This window comes from Stegostoma tigrinum, chromosome 4 (genome assembly GCF_030684315.1).
Source record: "Stegostoma tigrinum isolate sSteTig4 chromosome 4, sSteTig4.hap1, whole genome shotgun sequence".
NCBI lineage: Eukaryota > Metazoa > Chordata > Chondrichthyes > Orectolobiformes > Stegostomatidae > Stegostoma > Stegostoma tigrinum.
In genome coordinates, this window is record NC_081357.1 from 99,014,296 (window position 1) to 99,037,021 (window position 22,726).

Genomic DNA, 22,726 nt, shown 5'->3' on the forward strand with positions numbered 1-22,726 from the left:
ACCAAATGGTGTGACAATGCAATGAAACAGATGCCAAATCAAAACAATACCGCAACCATAAAAAGGATCACCTATTGTGAACAGAATAAGCGCTAAAACATGACAAAAACAGCACCCTCAATCAACATTCTGAAAACGTGTAGTCTCCAACAAAGATCATTCTACTTAAATCTGGGCAAATAAGCAAACAGATGTATGTCAGTATCTTGTAAATCTATTGCTTTACACATGGATATATTCAGACAGACTATTATTTTGTCATCCAGTTAAATGTAAGTTTGATTCTGTCAATTTTGTAAATCTTTTTAGAAGTAACGAATGTTGTAATGCTATTTGAAACTGGTCTCAAAACTACTAATTTGACAGGATGTGATTATTATTCACATTACCTTTATTCAGAGTACAACAGCAGATGGCAAGGGTCAGATGTACATTTCGCTTCTGAGTTAATATTATTTGTACAGTCTCAATTTTTTTAAGAACATAGATAATTTCACCAACCTATGTTATGTGAGCGGTGCACTTACGTTGAAGAAACGTATATTACCAGACAACACTTGCCCTTAGCCCACAGACATTCAAACTGAATTCACGGAGAACAGTAGAATACTTACCTACAAACTTCATTCCATAATATTATGCTTAAAGAATGGCTTGTTTAAAATGAATTGTAAAGACACATTGCCATGGTGCATTCCAAGGATCAGTGAACACAGATTCCTTCACACAAGGCTGGTCAGGAGCCTCAGGCGAGGCACAAAGATAGGGACATTTAAAACTGGAACTAGCTGTGTTTATTCATCTTCCAACAAAATACAATGAAATATGCAGAATGTTAAACATCAACATGCAGCAACAGCACGCACTGCTGCTATCCCAGCAACCATTTGGAACCTCATTGGCTACTTCAACATTACGCTGCCAACAGTTGAAAATAACATTCTGTTTGCATAAAGAAAAAAAAGCAATTGTTCACAAAACACTTAAGGTTTCCAAAAAGTGAAGGATGCAGTAAAGTGCAGTGCTCACGTGTCTTGGAATTGAGCCTGTGCAGTAATTTACACTTAGCTGCGCTGTACAAGTCAAGTTTGATTTTACTGTTACATGACAACAAGAAGCGGATCTCGTTATTTCAGTTTCCCTGCAAAGATATAAAATGTGCAAATTAGCCAGCTGTTTGTCTATATGATTACAAACCAACATTCCTTTAGTTTAATCGCATTTTTAAAAAACATACATGGTCTATTTAATTTAAAACCAACCACATTGAGTTTTACCTGTAACATTTCTTCCACAATTTGAGCTCGATCTAAACCACTCCCAATGCAAGCTGGTGCCAGCAGGCTGAGATTGGAAACTTTACAGAACCAATGGCTGAAAGTTGGTATGATCATTCAGCATAAATAATTCCCATGGCAATGTATTGCCAGATAAGTTTATAAAAGATATTTTTAAAACTCACTTTGAACAGGGAAGAGGGAGGGAGGCTGTGATGAGAGATGAAAGATGAGAGAAATGTACACTGAATACTTTCTGGGAAGACAATGTTGGTTTACAGCTTCTTGAGGAGATTAAGGGACACAAATGAATAAAGTAACTCCAACAGTAAAACACAGCTCTGCTTGTGATTGCCTATCAGTGGCCTGTGTGAATAACCTCATTCTGGGAAAGAAACCCAAACATGCCATGGCTTCAATAACTTTAAATGGCCTCTTAGAGCTGAAGGAATGCCAGTATGGCTAGTAGTATTAAACCTGGACAGGAAGCATCATATTTTCTTCAGTTCTGTCATCGGCATCAAAATTTTACCAACACTGCTCAATTTTCACCTGTCCTCATTTCTTAATGCTGCCAATTCCACCGCTGACAGCATTCTCTCTGGAGGGATGATGTGACCTTTAAAGTACCTGTTACATATCTTTCAGATTATTTTGTTGCTTTCTTTTTCAAGTCTAAATGCCACTATTGGATCAAGCACCAACTTTACTGAAATAATTTAATTGCAGATCAAGACCAAGAAACACAATGAAGAATTGTCCCGACTTATGAATCGCCACAGGTACAAATCTCATACAAAAAAAACCAAATTGCGAGAATGTTTTTGGATCTTACTTTGTTCCAACCTCTTCTGCCTTGCCCACGAGCTCTACGACCTTCACCATGGGAGGCTGCAAGTTCCCGCTCATATTCCTTCTTCATTTTGTTTTGCTCAAATCTTTTTGCCATTGTCAGAAGCTCTTCAGGAACAGGCTGCACATGAAAAGCCCACATCTTACACAATTGAATTCAGCTACAGAGCTGAACCTATAAAATAGCCTTACACATTGTTCTATACAGAGGGTAGACAGAAATAAAATGATAGAAGTTCACGCTCCACACTCAAGGTTCTTCGCGTTTTGTTTCATCTAACCCCATCAATATATCCATTTCTACCTGCCTCATTGACTTATAACCAGCTTTCCTTAAATCTAAGCTACTCACTCAACCACTCCCTGAAACAAGTTCCACATTCTCACTTCTCTGAGTGAAGGCTTTTGTTCTGAACACCTTGTTTTATCTGTTAATAACTGCCTTACATACAGAGTCCTTTAATTCACAGACTGGTGGGGGCACCTCTCAAACTTTAACATTATCAACCCTTTCTACAACTTTAAAAATCTCCATTAGGTCACTCTTCAGGCTTCTCTTGTAAAGCCCCAAGCACTGAGCCCGAGTCCATGAACACCCTAAGACAACGGATCTGTCAACTTTAGGTCGTTTTGCCTGAACACAGGTAGGATATTTTATATCAGCACTGAATTATTAACTTGAAGGCTCTTTTTCAATTCTATATTATCGGGAATTACATAGTCCCATCTGAAGGCTTTTCCACCAGTTCATTTTCCAAAGGCTTGGGTACAGGAGATGTTCTCAAGCTCAAGCTCAAACCAGGACTCCCACGACAGAAATCTCTGAGTTTTCCCAATCTTGAAGTTATGAACCATTTAACCCACAATTTTCAGCTGACTTTCATCCAATTGCACAATCTACACCTGTTCCTTCTGTTGAGATATTGTATTAGTATTTCACTGGTTAGCTCTAGTCTAAAGCTCCATGAGAACTGCAGAAACGTACCTGACATGCTCGTTCAAGAATTGCAATCAACTCTGCAGCAAATCTCCAGTCATTCCTTGTGACCAGCGTTATTGCTGATCCCACACGACTGAAACAGAACACAGTATGTTGACAACAAATCCTTAAGTTAGCAGAGAAACAAACCGTACATTTACAAAGAAGTTATAACTTGCCTGCTACCAGCATAAGCAATCACCAAAACAGGAGAAAGCCTGTTGTTCTATCTCCTACTCAAAGGGGAGAAAATAGAGTTGAGGTGGTGATTTCCACACTGACAACCCTCTGGGTCATGTGTGGAGTGAAGGAATTGTACTGCTAAACACAAGGACAAATTACAGCTGCAGCAGAGGTGGGAAAGTTTTGTTGTACAATGCTGTAAATGGAGATATAGTTTTATTCTTGACTCTGAATCAAAGTTCCTGATTAAAGTCCCACTCCAGCACTTGACACCCATGGATTGTGCATTTCATAACCTGGCCAAACAACTTGCATATCATATCAACAAATGCCAATGGTAGGTCATTAAAAGCTGGAGAAACTCCTGGTCATTGATGTAACAGAATTAGAAAGATGTAGTTATCAATAGCTCCAGGCTACAACAAGCACTTGGGGAGGGAGGTAATGAAAGACACTTCCTTCAGAAACACCATTGTTACAACCCTATGACTTGCATACCACCACTAGCTGAAAGAAGGATGGCAGAATAAAACAGAATGAGTTAATGGGCAAAAAAAAGAAGATTTGATGATGTTGCTTGTCTCAAGTCAGTGTTATCCTTTTTGTTCTTACAAATGTTTTGAAGACCAGCAATTTCAAAACTGCTTAAAATTGCAGATCTTACCAAGGTTATAAACTGTAGTGCACAGAGGGAGTTTGGAGCAAATTATGTGGCAGATAGAATTCAAGGCAGTTACAAGTTCAGTAAAAGGGTCCCTCTTTTAGGTGCACGTCAAGAACATGCAGGAGGGCATCAGTCAGATACAGATACTGGTATATCACTCCTGACATAATTGAGCCTTCACTGGCTTCAGACAGCAACCAAAGCAAAGTGATAAATCAATGAGATAATTTTGGAATTGTCCATGGATTTTCTGACATTTCTCAGATTTGGACAATTATTCACCTAGAAAATACCATATCATTGGGGGAAGGATCAATAACAATATTTGAAAAAGTGGACTATGCAGGCAATTAGCACTCAAAGTTGTGCAGTCTTCTGAGAGAGCTAGTTACATGGATACTCAGTTTAAGTTAAAGCTATGAAAAGGTTTACCATGTTGCAATTGGGGAAGGTTCTTCTATCTTATTTATTTTAAAGGAAGTGCAGGGGTTTTATCCTCTGGCAAGTATTCATCCTTTGAACCAACATCAAAGAAAGCAGACCACCTCAGCATTATCTCGTTGCTGTTTGCTGGTATTTGTGTAAATTGGCTGACACTTTCTTACATTATAAAGTGGCTACACAACAGACTGCAGGTGAAATATTAGTTACAATATTCCAAACTTCCTTGGACAGGAAAGGTTCCAGTGGATTGTAAAAACGCTAATGTGATGCCACTATCCAAAAAGGGAGGGAGGTAACATGTGGGAAATTACAGGCCAGTTAGTTTAATATCTGTTGTTGACAGTGTTAGAATCAATTATCAAAACTGCAATATCAGAACATTTGAAAGTCAAAACACTATTTCTCAGAGACAGCATGGTTTTGTGAAGGGCAAATCATGTTTGACTAATTTGCTAGAGTTCTTCAAAGATGTAACATGCAAAGTGGATAATTGGGATCCTGTAGATATAATATATCTGGACTTCTGAACGGGTGTTTGATAATGTCCTGCACAAGATGTTAATTCACAAGGTTGGATCAGATGGCATTAGGAGTAATCTACTACCTTGGACAGAAGACAGAGTGGGGATAAATAGTTTTTTTTTCCCTTGATGGCAAGAAGTAACAAGTGGGGTGCCACAGGATTCAGTCCTTGGAGCCCAGTTATTTACAATCTACATTAACGACTTGGATACAGGGATAGAAGGCTCTGTAGTCAAATTTATGGACAACCACAAAAATAGGCAGAATGGTATATTCCAATGAGGAAATAAGTACCTTACAAATGGATATCAATAGATTAAAAGAGTGGGCCAAAATGTGGCAGATGCAGTTTCGTGTGGATAAGTGTGAGGTCATACATTTTGGTCAGAAAAGTGGGAAGGCAACCTGTTATCTAAATGCAGCCGGACATCAGGGTACTCTGGGGCAAAGGGGTCTGGGTGTCCTCATTCATGAGTCATAGAAAACTAGCATGCAGGTACAGCAGGAAATAAAGAAAGTGAATGGAACGTTGACTTTTACAGCCGAAGAAATAGAATCTAAAGGTAGGAAGTATTGTTGCAACTATACAAGGCATTGTTGAGACTGCATTTGGAATATTGTACACAGTTTTGATCTCCTTATTTGAGGAAGAATGTGGTGGCACTGGAGGCAGCTCAGAGGCAGTTCACTGGATTGATCCCAGAGATGAGGGGTTTGTTGTTTGAAGAGAGATTGAACAGTTTAGGCCTATACTGTCTGGAATTAAGAATAAGGGGAGATCATTTAAGGTATCCAAGATGATAAAAGGTATATATAAAATAGACATGGGTCGGATGCTCCCTCAAGGATGAAAGGTCATTGTCTTAGGATAAGGGGTAGCAAATCTGACACAGAATGGAGGAGAAATTATTTCTCCCAAAGGGCTGTGAACCTGTGGAATTTGCTACCCCAAAGTGCAGTCAATGCTGGGTCAGTGAGTACACTTAAGGAGGAGATAGACAGCTTTTTCATTGGCAATGAGTTGAAGGGTTATGGCGGCCCGGGGGGGGGGGGGGGGGGGGGGTGGCGCGAAGGTAGGAAAATGGAGGTGCGGAGCGTATCAGCCATAATCAACTGGTGGAGCAGACTTCGATGGGCCGAACCTAAATCTGCCCCTATTTCTTATGAAATTATGAACTTATAATGAAAGGTGCTGCAAAAAGGCAGCAGTGGGACTGGCAGATAAAAGCTTCCTGCAATAATACTGCTAAGGTTTACAGAATACAAAGGGGATAAGGAGAACATATGTAGAGCTGAGTGAGAGATGCCACCTCTTTCAAAAGTGTGAAAAAAAAGTGTCAAAGACCTGTATTTATAATGTCGCTGTTCATGATGATAGAATGTTCCAAATTTCTTTATATCCAACAAGTATTTTTAAATTGTAGTCACTGTTGCAGGTTAGAAATCCCAGTAACCAATTTTCTCTAAAACAATAACAAACAAAAACTCTCTATTGTGATTTCGATTGAAGTATAAAAAAAAATTAGCCACGGCATCACCGATAAGTCGTCGACTCGTTTTCAAAATCACGCTTTCGGATTTTCTACATCTATCTGAAACGGCGGCATCTATGACCATACAGCACAGAGAGTATAAGTGGTGAACAGCTGAAGTAAATACATATACAGCAGGGAGGCAGCAGAGATGTAGACAGTGTCACAGATGAAAGACATCGGATCAATACATACCCTGCTCTCCCAGTTCTCCCGATTCTGTGTACATACTCTTCTATGTTGCGGGGAAAGTCGAAGTTGAACACGTGTGAGACATCATGCACATCGAGTCCACGAGATGCAAGATCAGTAGCAATAAGAATCCTAACTCTCCCTGGAGAGCAAAGAGGTGTGCATTTATTTTCAAAACTTACAGTAACATTTGCACCTTTGCTGTAAACCCAACCATTCCTTATTTTAAGTATACTGTAATTCAATTTCTGAAATTCAGGAACAACTTGTAGATTATACATGGGCTGGAAGGAATACGCATGTCAGTTACATTGTGAAACAGCTGGAGGAGTATACAGCAGGTCATCCCGGTGAAGCAAGCTGGGAGACTGGATTGATGTTGGAAGGGCAGCTGGAGCTAAGAACTAGGCGCAGACAGCCTCTTCAACCTGTCAAAGCTGAAGCATGAAATCATAGGAAACTAGGTAGGCATTGGTGGATACTTCTTTTGATTGGCCAAGTGGTTTAAATCAGGACCAGATATTATAGCTGAACAGTCAGTGAGGAAATTCATTTCTAACATCCAATTTAATTAAATTAATTAAAATAGAGATGGTGGGACATGCAACATGTTGCAGCTGTAACAAGTGGTGGTTAATGGATCCTGTGTGATCAACGGTGACCATATTTGAAGCAAGCATTGGCTGTTTAGGGAACTTCAGCTCAGAGGTGATGAACTAGAGTCCAAACTGCAGACACTGACACTTCAGGCAATGGGGAAACTTACTTTGACACTGTGTCTTAGGAGACAGTGAGACCACTAACACTAATTACACCAAATTTGGTTTGTTTTCAAGGACACGAAGGTGTGACTGAGATTGGGACAGATATGAAATCCAGAATTTAGCCTTTGGAGGAGCCTCAATTACAGCCATCGACTTATAGGTTCTTACTCCAAGTGTGAATGAAGGCACAGATCACACGGCAGTGTTAATAAAACTATCAGTGTAGTGGCGAGTAGCACTGTAGGTACAGTGGTTTATCATGTGGAATCAGTTTGGATGGAAATAAAGTGTCAGGGTAAGAAGCCATTGGTGGGAGTTGTCTTAAGGTCCGCAAAAAGTATGAATTAAAAAAAAAGGAAGCATGCAAGAAGCACACCATTGCTTGTCATGGGTAATTTTTACTTCCACATAAAAATAAATCAGATGAGCAGGAGTAACAAGAAAGATGAATTTCTTGAGAACATCTCGGGTTCTTCCATAGTTCAGTATGTTGCAGAACCTATCCAGGAACAGGCGATTTCAGATCTCGTAATGTGTAATAAGGATGGATTAATAAGAAATCTCGTAGTTGAGGATCCTCTAGGGAGTAGCAATCACAACATACTAGAATTTCAAATTCAGTTCGAGGGACAGCAACTGGGTATCAAACCAGTATGCTCCAGTTAAATAAGGGCAATTACAGAAATACGAAGAAAATGTGATCTAAATCATACTAGGAAAACAGATCAAGGAGAAGATTAGTAGACAAGCACTGGCAGGCATTTAAGCAAATACTTCACAATTTTCAGCAGTTTATGATGATCAAAAAGGACTTGATGAGAAGGATGAACTACCCATTGTTAACAAAGGCCATTAACAACAGTATTCAATCAAAAACTAAGATATACAAAGTAGCAAAAACTAATGGTAGGCCAGAGTTTTGAGATTTTTCTTTTTGGGAATTACCTGTGGATAACTAAACACTGATAAAAGTGGAAAAAATAATTATGAAGTAAACTGTCAAGAGTATCAAATCAAACAACAAGAGCTTCTACAGGGGTTTCCAAACAACTATCTGCCGTGGGTGTGGAACCCTGAAAAGATGTGACTGGAGCATTGAGAATAGGAAACAGAGATAAGCAGATAATTTAAAAATGCAAATGGGAGGAAATGTACTGTAACAATCTATATGATGAGGGGCAAAGTATTTGACAAACTAATGGGACTGAAGGAAGACAAGTTGCCTGGACCTGATGGACTCCATCCAAGGGAATTATAGGAAGTGACTAAAGAGATAGTGGAAGTATTAGTCAAAATATTCGAGAATTCAAAAGGATTCTGGGCAAGTTCCAGAGGATTGGAAAAACCAATTGATAAAGAGTTGATAAAAGGAAACCAACAAATTTGGTGTATTTAGATTTTCAGAAAAAAAAATCAGTATGGTCAAGTGCTGGTATAGATTTAGAGTAGTTTTTATTAATGCAGACTCAATAGACCAAAAGGCTTCTTTATACTGTATAATTCTGAGATTCTAGATACAGCAAGTAATTTAAAAAGCAAATGGAATTTTGAACTTTCTTAGTTGGAGTTAGGAAATGAACAGAAGGAAAGTTATATTAAAACTGTATAAGGCGTTGGTGAGGAGGCCACGCCAGCTGGAGTAGTGCGTTTGGTGTTGGACACATAGGATATACTAGCATTGGGGGCAGTTCCAAAGAGATTCACTAAGGCTGCTTTCTGGGAGGAAGGGCTGACTTACTAAGAATGGCTGAACAGGTTCAGCCTTTATTCATTACTTGATTATAGGAGTTGGGATGTCATGTTGCAGCTGTATAGGACATTAGTTAGACTACTTTTGGATTCTAGTCTCCCTGCTACATGAAGGATGTCATTAAACTTGAAAAGGTACAGACAAGATTTACAAGAATGTTGCCAGGGTTGGAGGGTTTGAGCTATGGGGAGAGGCTGACTATTTTCCCTGGAGCATCGGAGGCCGAGGGGTGACTCATGAGAGGCATGGGTAGGGTGAATAGTCAAGATCTTTCACGAGGGCAGAGGCATCTGGAATTAGGCGACATAGGTTTAGAAGTGACATAGCAAAGATTTAAAAGGGACCTAAGGGGCAGCACGTGTATGGAATGAGCTGCCACAGGAAGTGATGGAGGCTGGTACAATTACAACATTTAAAAGGCATCTGGATGGGTACATGAATAGGAAGGGTTTAGAGGGATCTGGGCCAAATGCTGGCAAATGGTACTAGATTAAATTTAGGATATCTGGTCAGCATGGACAAATTGGACCGAAGGGTCTGTTTCTGTGCTATACAGCTCTATGACTCCATTTAGAAGAGTGGCAGAGTAGATGTTCGGGATATACTGAAACTCCTTCTCTTATGGAAATATAGGGGACATACTACTCGAGGAGAAGACACTTATTTAAACCTGATTTAAAAATGCAAAGGAATTTCTTCTCTCAGAGGGTACTGAATGTCTACTATTCTTGACCCTAAGGGTTCTGAAGAATAGATTGCTGAAAGGATTGAAAGAGGAGCTACACAGATTTCTGAAATGTGGCACTGTTGAGTGCAATGAGGAACTGGCATGAAAGAAAAGTCATGAGTTGGGTCAATCAGCCAAGATTTTATTGAGTGGCAGGAAGTGCTGGGGGTGCTGAATGGCCTAATTCTTGCTCTTATTTCTTGTGTTGCTTGCATAGTATCAATGCATTTTACTGGGGTAGGCGATGGCTGAGTGGTATTATTGTTAGACAATTAATCCAAAGACCAAGATAATGATCTGGGGACCTGTATTTGAACCCAGCCACGACAAATGGGTGGGATTTGAATTCACCGATAATCTGGAAATAAGAATCTAATGTTGACTGTGAATTGCCTGATTTTCAGGGAAAAATCCATCTGGTTCACTCATGTCCTTTGGAAAGGAAATTTCCATCCTTACCTGGTCTGGCCTACATGTCACTCCAAACCCACAGCAATGTGGCTGGCTCTTAGTGCCCTCTGGGCAATCAAAAATGATTGTCCAGCCAGTGACACCCTCATCCATGAATCAATAAAAACAAGACACTGCTGGCATGCACATTGTTCACTGTCCACATATCCATCTGGCAACACTGTTTATGATATGAATTCATCATCTTTCTCATGCAATTGATGAGAAGGACAAGAGAACATGAATTTTCGTTGATTGCTGAATTCCCACAGCAAAAAAAGTACAATGAATTGCTCATACGACTTTATGATCTCCCTATTACTAGTGCATAATTCATAATACTTTTATTCTATACCAATCATCAATATCCAAATTGTTTTTTTCCCCCCAGTCTATAGGTGACAGGATGGCTGCTGGGGGTAACTACGGCTAACCACTCACAACCCTGATTAAAGAGTAACATTGTGGTGGTGCGGTGGGGGGTGGAATGGCCTAGACACTGGTGAGTAAGCACAGTTGAAAAGAGGTTGGTTCAACTTCAAATGGGCACAGGAAAGGATCAAAATCAGCCACCTGCAGCGAGGACTAAAGAAAGTACTGTGGCATTCCTGGAATTTAGGTGGAAATTGTTTCTACTTCACAACACTGGATATCGGAAAGGCAGTTTGATAATTCAGAGATAGTGGACAGATCAAGGGAGGTGATGGTGGGGAAGAGCTGGGTGTTCTCAATATACACATGGGATCTCATGTTTACAGGTGATGTTGTGAGGGGTAGCATGTAGATGAGAAAGAGGGGTGTATGGGGTAGAGGTAATCATGGTCAAAGTAGGAAGTCATTTCAGGGGATTCCCTGGGTTCACATGAATAACTAAAAATAGATCTCATGGGAGAACAGACTGATCTTGACTTTGGAGACAGTGCTGCATTGGTTTACGAGAATGACACCTGGATGCCAAAAGTTAGATTATGAAGAGAGATTACATAAACCGGGAGAAAAGCTAGACATTGTGGGCTGCATGAGCCACTTGTGATTCTCCTTCTTATATTCTTCAACCACAGACAAAATCTTTCACTACATTTTCATCCTGAAGTTCAAGTGCAATGAAGAGTCCAAGAGGGAATGCTAGGAACAGCAGGCATACCTAAAAGGGAGGTTGACAACCTGGTGAAACTACAACACAGACTGTTTGCAGGCCAAGCAGTACAAGTAGCAAGTGATAGATCTAACGATTCCATAACCAATCCATCAGATCGAAGCTGTGTGGAGGGGAAGTGCTGGCTCTGGGACGCAATGGCAAAACTGTTATATCAGTGCACTAGGTAATCAAGAACCCCTGGTTAATGTTCTGGGGGTATAGGTTCAATTCCCACGGCAGATGGTGAAATTTGAATTCAATAAAATAGTGGAATAAAAAAAAACTAGTCAAATGGTGAGCATGGTGACCAGCATTTAAACCAATCCTTTAGGGGAGGAAGCGTGTCGTCCTACCAGGTCTAGTATAGAAGTGGTTGCAGACCTGCAGGCCACTTAAAAAGGGACCTAAGGGGCTTGACCGTTAACTGTATGGTAGGTAATAAATGCCGTCCATCCACATTCCAAGAACAAATTTTTAAAAAACAGCCCCATCACATCAAGTAGTGTATGGTTGAGGCTTAGATATCCCCATTCTCAAAGATGTGGGAGCCCAGCACATCAGTGCAAAACTCAAGCTGTTGCATTTACAATAATCTTTAGTCAGGAGTGCTGAATAGATGACCCATCTCGACCTCCTTCTGAAATTCACAGCTTCATAGATGCTGATTTTCAACCAATTCAAATAACTCCAGTTGATATCACGAACATGCTGAAGGCACTGAATACTACAAAAGCTATGGCCTTGACAACACTGACAATAGTACTGAAAACTCATGCTTTAGAATTAGTTGTGTCCTGAAAGCAAACAGTTCCTACACAGTAACACAGCTGATATCTAACTCAACAATTTGAAAACTGACTAGGTATGACCTGTTAAAAATAATAGCAGGACAAGCTCAAACTGACCAATTAAAACCTCATCAGACTAATCTTGATCAAAAGATGGAGGGGTTGTTGACAGTGCTAATCAAACATCTCTTGGAAAGAAACCACCTGATTAGTGACACACTATTTTGGGCTTAACAGGGTGACTTGACTCCTGAAATAAAAACTGAAAGAACTGCGGATGCCGTAAATCAGGAACAAAAAATAGAAGTTTCTGGAAAAGTTCAGCAGTTCTACCAGCATCTGTGAAGGGGAAAAAAAAGTTAACTTTTCACCGGATCTGAAACATGAACTCTGTTTTTTCCTTCATAGATGCTGCCAGGACTGCTGAGCTTTTCCAGAAACTTTGTTTTTGTACTTGATTCCTGAATTCATTATAGCCTTGGTCTGAACATGAACAAAACAGCTGAACATCAGAGGTGAGGTGAAGTGAGAATGATTGCCTTTGACATCAAGACCACATTTGATTGACTGTGGCATTATGAAGCCCTGGCAAATTTGTGAGCAGGGTAAAACTCTTCATTGGTTGGAATCATACCTAGCCCAAAGGAAAATGACTGTAGCTGTTGGAAACTAAGTATCACAGTCCCAAAACACCACTGCCTGAGATCCTCAGGGGACTGTCCTAGGCTCCAACATCTTTAGCTGCTTTTCCAACTCCTCCCTTCTACCATAAGAGCAGAAGTAGAAACATTTCCCAATGAATGCAATGCTCGGCATCAGTTACAATTTGTCAGATACTGAAAGAGTCCACACCCAGGTGCAGCAAGACTTGGACAACGTTCATGCTTGAGCTGGTAAGCTGGAAGTAACATGAACCTGCAAGTTCTTCTCCAAGTTACACAACATCCTGTCTATTCTCTCAAATTCTGGAATTCCCTCCCTACAGCATTATCTACAGTCCAAGGGCTACAGTGGTTCCAAAAGGCAGACTAGCACCATCTTCTCAAAGGTTTTGGGGGTGGATAAAAAGTGCTGGTGTAGTTATCAGTGGCTACATTCTATGAACAGATTTAAAAAACACACTGCCCCTATTTTCAATATGCTCCTACACTGTAATATCCCAGCAGCCACTTCCAATCTGATATCTTTAGTGTCTTCTGGAATTCTGATCAAACTCTTTGATTGCAGTCTCTCTCAAACTGCATATTAAATTCGGTTAACAACCGTTATCCTAAGTTTCTAGCGGGTCATAACTAAGTGTGCATTTTGACCTAATAAAAACAGGTTGTTTTGTGAAACTTACTACCCAGGAGAGTAATTATAATCACTAAAATAACTGTGCAATTTTCTTTGAATCTTTTTAGAAGAATTAGTCATGGAAATATTAAGCTAACAAAAAGGCTGTTTGACTGCCCGGTGTTGTTAAAGACAAAGTCATGTGATTAAACTTCCAGGAACACGCCTGACCAGAGCTGTCAATGCTCATTCACTTTCTCAAATGCTCCCCTCACAGCCACAGATGCCTGATTTCCAGGCTGACTGAGGAAAAGACTCTGTGCTGAAATGGTGTGCAAGAGACAGTGCGAAATAAGCTAAAAGCCAACAAGTATTTGAAGAGCACACAATGGCTCAAATTTCCAAATGGCTCATATGTTTTTAAAAATTGATATTAAACTGTCCCAGGAACTGGTTACAAAAATCCCCCTTTGCGGTACCTTCCTTAAAATCTTCCAGGGCCTGCTCTCGATCGCATTGTTCCCGGTCACCGTGAAGAGACTGCACTGGGATCCCTTGCAGACTGAAATCACTCGACAAGTCATCAGCTCTACACAGGCACAAACAATATTCAATTAGTCACCCTCCCTAAGTTTTCAGACTAAAATAAGGAAACCTCCTCTCCAAGCAGTTCCCGTGTCCCCAAACAGTGGGGGACCATCAAATATTGAAAAATACTTGCTGCCTCATGCTCATCATCTTCCAGACTTCATTAAACTGTAATATACCAATATACCACCTCGCACCCCACCCACCACACACACACACACACACACACACACACACACACACACACACACACACACACACACACAGGCCCAGCAAGTCCACACTGATCCTCTGAACAGCATCCCACCCAGACCCATCTCCCTACCATTTCCCTGTATCCTTACACTTCCCATAGCGAATGCACTTAACCTATACATCCCTGAACACTAATGGCAATTTAGCATTGCCAACGCACCCGACCTGCACATGTTGGACTATGTAAGGAAACTGGAACACCCAGCAGAAACCCACGCAGACACAGGGAGAACGTGCAAACTTCACAGTTACCCGAGGGTGGAATCGAACCCGGATCCCTGGTGCCGTGAAGCAGCAGTACCAACCACTGAGCTACTGCTGTTTAAGCAGCTGCAGGTTATATAGAACATTGCAGCACAGTACAGGCCCTTCGGCCGATGTTGTGCCGACCTGTCATACCGATCTGAAGCCCATCTAACCTACACTATTCCATGTACATCCATATGTTTGTCGAATGACGACTTAAAAGTATCTAAAGTTGACGAATCTACTACCGTTGCAGGCAAAACGTTCCATTCCCTTACTACTCTCTGAGTAAAGAAACTACCTCTGACATCTGTCCTATATCTTTCACCCCTCAATTTAAAGCCATGCCCCCTCGTGCTTGCCATCACCATCCTAGGAAAAAGGCTCTCCCTATCCACCCCATCTAACCCTCTGATTATTTTATATGTCTCAATTAAGTCACCTCTCAACCTTCTTCTCTCTAACGAAAACTGCCTCAAATCCCTCAGCCTTTCCTCGTAAGACCTTCACTCCATACCAGGCAACATCCTAGTAAATCTCCTCTGCACCCTTTCCAAAGCTTCCACATCCTTCTTATAATGCGGTGACCAGAACTGTACACGATACTCCAAGTGCGGCCGCACCAGAGTTTTGTACAGCTTCACCATAACCTCTTGGTTCCGGAACTCGATCCCTCTATTAATAAAAGCTAAAACACTGTATGCCTTCTTAACAGCCCTGTCAACCTGGGTGGCAACTTTCAACGATCTGTGTACATGGACACCGAGATCTCTCTGCTCATCTACACTACTAAGAATCTTACCATTAGCCCAGTACTTTACCTTCCGGTTACTCCTACTGAAGTGCATCACCTCACACTTGTCTGCATTAAACTCCATTTGCCACCTCTCAGCCCAGCTCTGCAGCTTATCTATGTCTCTCTGCAACCTACAGCATCCTTCGTCACTATCCACAACTCCACCGACCTTAGTGTTGTCTGCAAATTTACTAACCCATCCTTCTACGCCCTCATCCAGGACATTTATAAAAATGACAAACAGCAGTGGACCCAACACCGACCCTTGCGGTACACCACGAGTAACTGGTCTCCAGGATGAACATTTCCCATCAACTACCACCCTCTGTCTTCTTTCAGCAAGCCAATTCTCGATCCGAACTGCTATATCTCCTACAATTCCATTCCTCCGCATTTTGTACAATTGCCTATTGTGGGGAACCTTATCGAAAGCCATGCTGAAATCCATATACACCACATCAACCGGTTTACTCTCATCTACCTGTTTGGTCACCTTCCTAAAGAACTCAATAAAAGGTTTGTGAGGCATGACCTTCCCTTCACAAAACCGTGCTGACTATCCCTAATCAATTTATTCTTTTCTAGATGATTATAAATCCTATCCCTTATAACCTTTTCCAACACTTTACCAACAACTGAGGTAAGGCTCACTGGTTCTGTACATTTTTCCAAGTCACAATTTAGATAGGTATTCAGAGGTTGCCAAAAAATGTTTTTGGCAGAGTTTGTGGAAAATTAGAGCATGTTCTTGAGTCACGTAACGTTAGGAAATGAAAATCAAAAACTAAATGGTTAATTAAGATTCAGACTGAATAGGACATTCTTACAAAACCATAAAGCAGCCTGAAATGTTTAGATTTCCGACCATCTGGCTAATCCTCTCCTGGATACTGAGAACTGTTTTGGAGGAGGAGGCAAGCACACAATCAGCTTGATTGATGTAACATTTTGAGTTCGGTCATCTAACCAGTTGGACATGAATTCAGGTGAAACATGCACGATTTCCTTTAGTATTTCCCACCACACTGAACCAGATCATAAAACTTGATATAGAACACTGACATTCATACTGTGACTTAAAACATAGCAAGGAGTCCCAAGACCCTTCATCAAAATGGAATCAAATAAAAAAGTGACATCAAGCTTGAGGAGATTGGAGGACAAACATCCTGGTTGCAGAGCTAGATTTTAAGAAGCATCTTAACAGAGGCAAGAGAAATACAATGTGATGAGATTTAGGGAAATAATTCCAGAGTTTAGGTTCTGGTCAGCCAAAGGCAATGTTGCCAATGGCTGGCTAAAGGGAAATGGGATGCATAAGAAACAGAATTAAAGAAATAAAAAAGTTCTACTTTGGGAGGTGTTGGGTGGGGTGTTAGAGATAGAAGTGGCAAGGACCAGATCATCAGGGGATATCATCTGGAAGGGTGTGAAGGATGGGAGTACCAAATCAAAGACATTGTTGTACAGTAAGTGGATGCGGTGAGAGTTCGGTTACTCACAACAGTCTTGGATGAGTGCAAATTCATTAGATACAGCTCAGGATAGGTGACTGTAACAGCAATGAATTAGTCAAAATGACTAAATGTGCAGATGAAGGTTTCAGCAACAGATGAGCCAAATTAGGGATGGAGACAGACAATGTCACGGATATGGAAATATTGATGGAGGGGTGTGGGACAGAAGTGCAATTTGACAAAAACTAGGGCACCAATATTGCAAATAATCTGGTTTAATCTGAGGTAGGAATGGGATCAGGTGATGACAGAATGAGGGATGCATCAGGACTGAAGATAATGTCGTTGCTCTTCCCCATGTTTAGCTCAAGGAAGTAACAGTTAATTTAAAAACTGCACATTAGACAAGCAGACAGAACACAGTGCGGCAGGATTGAGAGGCGGCAGTGAGGTACAACTGAGAATCATTAGTATTCATGTGGAAGGTGATCCCGGTGTCTGAAAATAATATCAGAGAGGCATAACAAGTAGACTAGAAAGTGCTAACATTATACTATCAATGCAATTACAAAAATTTAATTTAACATTGTAAAGGACAGGTTGACAGGCTGAGGAGTTTTCCCCTTTCCATGCCCTGTATCATTTCACACAGAGCTCCAATGAATGACTGGCTTACATCTTGCTCAGTCAGAATATAAAGCAATTCTCGTTCTATAGTTACACTAAAATTAAACTGAAACTCCTACACAATGCCACTGCAAGTCCAGAAACAAAGCAGAAATCAAGTTGACAGACATAGTAAATAACAGCAGGTATTACGTGAGAATTCATCAACTGTGACGTGAACAGACAAGGAAAATCAAATTTAGACAGAGACCTTTACACCGATTGTGTTTGACAAGAAAGGGTGGGAAGAGTCTTATGCTCAAGGCTGGTGTAGTGTGGTTAGATGTGGGCCTGGCTTCCACGCTGTAGATTTAATGTGAAACAGCAATAGAATACTCTTTCACTGTACTAGAAGCACTTCCACACAGAAGTCAAGCTAATGATTTGCAATAAACCATCATTCAGTAAAGATTGATTTGTGTTTACATTTGAAAGAGTTCTCTTTACAGCTCCATCTTTATCACTGGTCATCCTTTGTAGTCAAATCTGTTGGCCAGAAATACCTTAACTTATACAGAATCTTACAGCACAGAAGATGCCCATCATTCAGTCATTTTACCTCTGGGGGCTCTTTGATAGAACTATTCAATCTGTCCACTCCCCTCTGCTTTCTCCATAACCTTACAGAATTTTGTTTTAAAGTATTTAATCCTATCCCTTTTGCACGCTACTATTCAGTCAAATACTTGATTTTAAAAATATCCTTCAGATTTGGTTTGGGGTAACTGGGAGCCCTGTTGAGATGGCACTTGTTGCTATCATTGTTGTATCACAGCTGTAGTTGTATTACAACAATTCCAGGACTCACCGCTGTGCTGCTGGCACTAAGTCAACAAAGTGTTTTAAAATAAAAGGAAATAAGTCAGGAATCAACCAGAGGAGAAAGGATGCAACTAACCTGTACGTGGAAAACAGACAACTTATCCAGCTCCCAATGTAATGAAGTGAATTCCCCTAGTTGTCTTGGCCAATAGTTATTCTTCAGCCAAAATTACCAGCAGATTATCTGGTCATCAGCATATTGTTGTTGTGGGACTGAGAATGTAAATTAGCTACTACATTTCCTTCAGCATAAGTAAACTACAGAAGTATTTAATTCCACAAACATTCACTCCCTTTAACACCAATGTTCAGGAGAAGAGGTACATACTATCTACAAGATGCGCTGCAGAAATTCATCATAAATGCTCAGACTACACCTTCCAAACCTACGACCACTTCCATCTGGAAGGACAAGGGCAACAGATATCTGGCAACACCATTCCTGAAAGCGCTCCAACTCGCTCACCATCTTGACTTGGAAACACATTGCTGCTTCTTCACTGTCGCTGGGTCAAAATCCTGGAATTCCCTCCCTGATGGCCTTGTAGGTCAACCCATAGCAGGTGGGCTGTAGCAGTTCAAGGAAGCAGCTCACTACCACCGTCTCAAGGCCAACTAGAGACAGGCAATAAATACTGACTGGCCAGTCAGCAATGCTCATGTCCCAGGAATGGGCAAATAAAAAATGTCTGCGTAAGATTTTGGGACATCCTAAGGTGCTGAACAGCACTATACAAATCCAAAACTTCCTTTCTTTCTGTAATCGGACCTCTTAATTGCTCTGAGTTTCAGGTACTGCTCCTTCAAAGAGCAATAAAACTTGCTGATAAAATATACAAAGGTAGCAACATAATTGCCATGTGCTTAATATCTCTCACTTTGCATCCATTAGTTCACTGCCAGAATGTCAGCTTTTGAAACCTTTTAGATTGTCAGTAAAACTAAATGAAGAAAATTGGACTAAGTACATTAACGTAGTTTGCACTCAACATACGTGAGCTTTCTTCCCACAAAGATGATGACTTTGTCTTCAGGACTCATGGATTCAATGAAGTGAAGTGTGTAGCTTCTTTTCTCTTCTTCAGGGATAATTAGTACATGCTGTTCCACCGTTTCCACTGCCTGAGAAAAACATTGTGAATTTTCTTTCTACAAGCACCCTTCTGTTGTTTTGTAGAAACATATTCAGTGTGGCAATTTAGTTACAGCATTAACACCTTATGTATTTAGGATATTGGGCAGATTTAGCAAAACTACACCCACAACATGAAGGAAGTACAAGTTGCACTGCTACTACATTCTACAGCATTTCCGTTTGCCATGTTTTCCCCCAGGATTGTTGAATTTACACATATTCATATTCCCTAAAACAGAAGCATTCGAACCAGAAGGACGTTCAGCTTCACCATTTAATTAGAACATGATTGGTCGGCAACTCAGTTCCATATCTTTCGATCCTTACAAAAATCTATTGATCCTTGGAAACCCAACTCCCATCAGCTTTCCGGAGGAAGAGTGTTTCAGATTTCCATTATGATGCATGAAGTAGTATTTCTGATACCATTTCTCACCGGCCAACCTGTAATTTTAAGCATGTGCCCCCTTATCCAGGGCTTTTTGCTACCGGGGAAAACACCTTCTCTCAAATGTTGAATTGCTTCATCAATTCAATCAGGCAACCCAGAGTCTTCCAAATCAAAGGAATACAATCCCAATCTGCCCCACTTGCCTTCATGCCAGGGTAATATAATCTTCCAAATCCTTTTGTCCTGTTTGCTATCACGTTGTGCTATTCCAAAATAATGTGTCAATGCATGATTGAAGTAGTTGGAGCAATTCTGTCAAAATGCCTGTTTGCCCTAACTCTACATGACAGTTTTCCCACTGACTGAGGTCAATCTCTGCTGGCTTTAAAATCGCCCATTCGACCTGCTCTTCAAATCATTTTTAACCTTCTGAAAATTTTAGCTGCATTCAAATATGTTAAATGAATGAGTGAATTCTCCTGCACACCCTAAGCTAATTTAACAAACCAAACTACCAAAATCCTCAATTTGAAAGTGTAACATATTTATACAATAACCTGCTGTACAAAATACATTACAGTAACATTCTGAACATGTTCAACAGCTTACAAACAAAACCAAATAATCTGCTTTTACTCACTGCTAAATCCAGTGTTCCTACATAAACCATCATCGGATTCTTCAGATATGATTTTGCTAATCTCCGAACCCCATCAGGCCATGTTGCACTGCAGAGAGAGGAGAAAGAGTTAACATATACTGGTGCTCACTGTTGAGCATTCAACTTGCTCCTTGCAAAGTGCTCCAAGGCTGATTCTAGACCACGTAGGACCCTATCTGTAAGTACGGCACTGTTCACTTATGATCTCTCTTTACCCTACCCTGCTTCACAGTTTTCCTGAAAAGATGTTGACTTGACTCTGGGTCATTCAACATACAGTGCTCAGTGCCAGGGTACAGCACTAAATACAAAATAATCAATCCCCCAACTCCTCTGCCTATGGAACGAGCTGTGCAATCAGGAAACAGGAGCACAGATGAAACTAATTCAGCTCCTGTTGGCATCAGGGATAGGGCTGACAATCAGGAGCTGGACCCTGTTATCATTAACCTTCCCTCCAAACCCTAAACCTGGAACTGAACCAAATTGTACAATGTCTGTCAATGAACAGTCCTTGATCAATTAACTGGTTTTAACAGATTACATAGGGTGATGAATAAATCAGTTAGCCCTTTTCAACCTGGTCATAATGGTCTGTCTATCAGGTCGTATGTCCAAAAGAATCTTCATAATCTGAGGTTCAAATCCCATATCCAGCATTCGATCTGCCTCATCCAATACCTGTTAAAAGAAAGAAGCAACACAATAAGCAGGAGAATAACAGTAATTAAATCAAAACCAGTTATGTTCTGATCAAACGACTAGAAATAATTTTACTTCTTTGTCATTGTAGTGTAACCATCTCCAAACCAGATTGTTTAAGAATCAATGTTTAAGGGCATGACAATGAGACTCTGGAGGCAAGTGGAACATTACTGGCCCAGTGCAAAGATCGTCTGTTTTGGCGTTTAGGGGTGTGTGTGTGTGTGTGTGTGTGTGTGTGTGTGTGTGTGTGTGTGTGTGTGTGTGTGTGTGTGTGTGTGGGGGGGGGGGGGGGGGGTGGGGAGAGGTGTTGCAGAGGAGAGCTGGGAACCATTCCTTTATGCAGTTAACAGAGCCACTTGGAGACAGTGTGTTTTCTGCACATTGGAATGTCTGGAAAAGCACAGGAAGTACTATGAAATGGTGATATCAGTACATAATGTTAAATTCAGAATAGAATTAACATCAGGGACTTTATCCCACTTGGTGGACTTTCCCCATTAGCCTGGCGTTCGTGAGACCACTGCCATGCAATCTGAGATACTGCTACTGTTGCCAATTCCCCAATGGCCAAAAGGCAGTGAGACTCATTATTTGTATTTCTATTATAGACCTTAAGCTAATAGCTTTGCTTATTCATCTGTATTTATACTAAACAGATTAAGCTAATAAATTTGCTATGTCTTGAAGCGCCATAATCTTCTGTATTCATTTGGATCAGACCTCAAAAGGCACCCGGCAGGTACATTCATCCTAACAATAGACAGCACTCCGAGCAGGGTCTGTGTAAAATGTTCAAGGAGGATGATACTGTGCATCACAGAATGTGAGGGAACCAGTCGGCTGGGCTGGGGCTCCTTGCAGTTTTTTTGGAAGTAGGGGGTGGGATTTCAAGCAAAATCTCAAGGAGCGCTGTCTGAAGGGAGTCAGTTTCCAAAAGCAAACCAAGGGTGTCACTCACATGAGGCGGATTAAAGGAGGTGAATGGTATATTCTGGCCACAGCAGGACAACAGAAAGACTGATAGCAGGACACAGTGGCTTGGACTGCTCAGGACAGGGCTGATAAAGCAGAGAAGGAGACTAGCAGAGCATGCAGTCCAGCACAACAAGCAGGCAAACTAGAGAGAGAAATGGACAATGAGCCCTTTGATGTAGTCATTCTGCTTTCAAAGATGAAGGTACACACTGGTTCAAAAGTGTGGTAAATACTGAATTAATTGTGTGGGGCTACGGGGAGTCATCACAATAGTTTGGACAACTGAAAGTCAGCTACGCATGGCAGATACAAGTCCTCAGAGAAGGATCTCAGAGTTGCTCCGACAGACAGGACTTGACCAAAAAGCCAGACTGGTGTATTGGTTGTTGAATGAAAGGTAACAAATTTTTTCTGTGAGATTTCTGCTGGTTCTGGAATGCAAGTCATTGGATGTAACATTATTTGTACATATCACTCTCGCTACAAGTAAAG

General features: G+C 40.9%; 1 protein-coding gene across 1 annotated transcript in view; it reads right to left on the minus strand.

Annotated features, from left to right (window-relative positions):
• Positions 1-771: 771 nt before the first annotated feature.
• ddx43 (DEAD (Asp-Glu-Ala-Asp) box polypeptide 43) overlaps positions 772-22,726 on the minus strand; it is a 62,947-nt gene continuing 40,992 nt past the window's right edge. The window contains exons 10-17 of the mRNA XM_048531035.1: positions 21,135-21,235; positions 20,534-20,621; positions 19,362-19,489; positions 14,017-14,126; positions 6,649-6,787; positions 3,115-3,202; positions 2,113-2,250; positions 772-1,141 (exon numbers count right to left, since the gene is read on the minus strand). Of these exons, the coding sequence (XP_048386992.1) occupies positions 1,133-1,141; positions 2,113-2,250; positions 3,115-3,202; positions 6,649-6,787; positions 14,017-14,126; positions 19,362-19,489; positions 20,534-20,621; positions 21,135-21,235 (801 nt within the window). The 3' untranslated portion in view covers positions 772-1,132. The remainder of the gene's footprint in view (positions 1,142-2,112; positions 2,251-3,114; positions 3,203-6,648; positions 6,788-14,016; positions 14,127-19,361; positions 19,490-20,533; positions 20,622-21,134; positions 21,236-22,726) is intronic.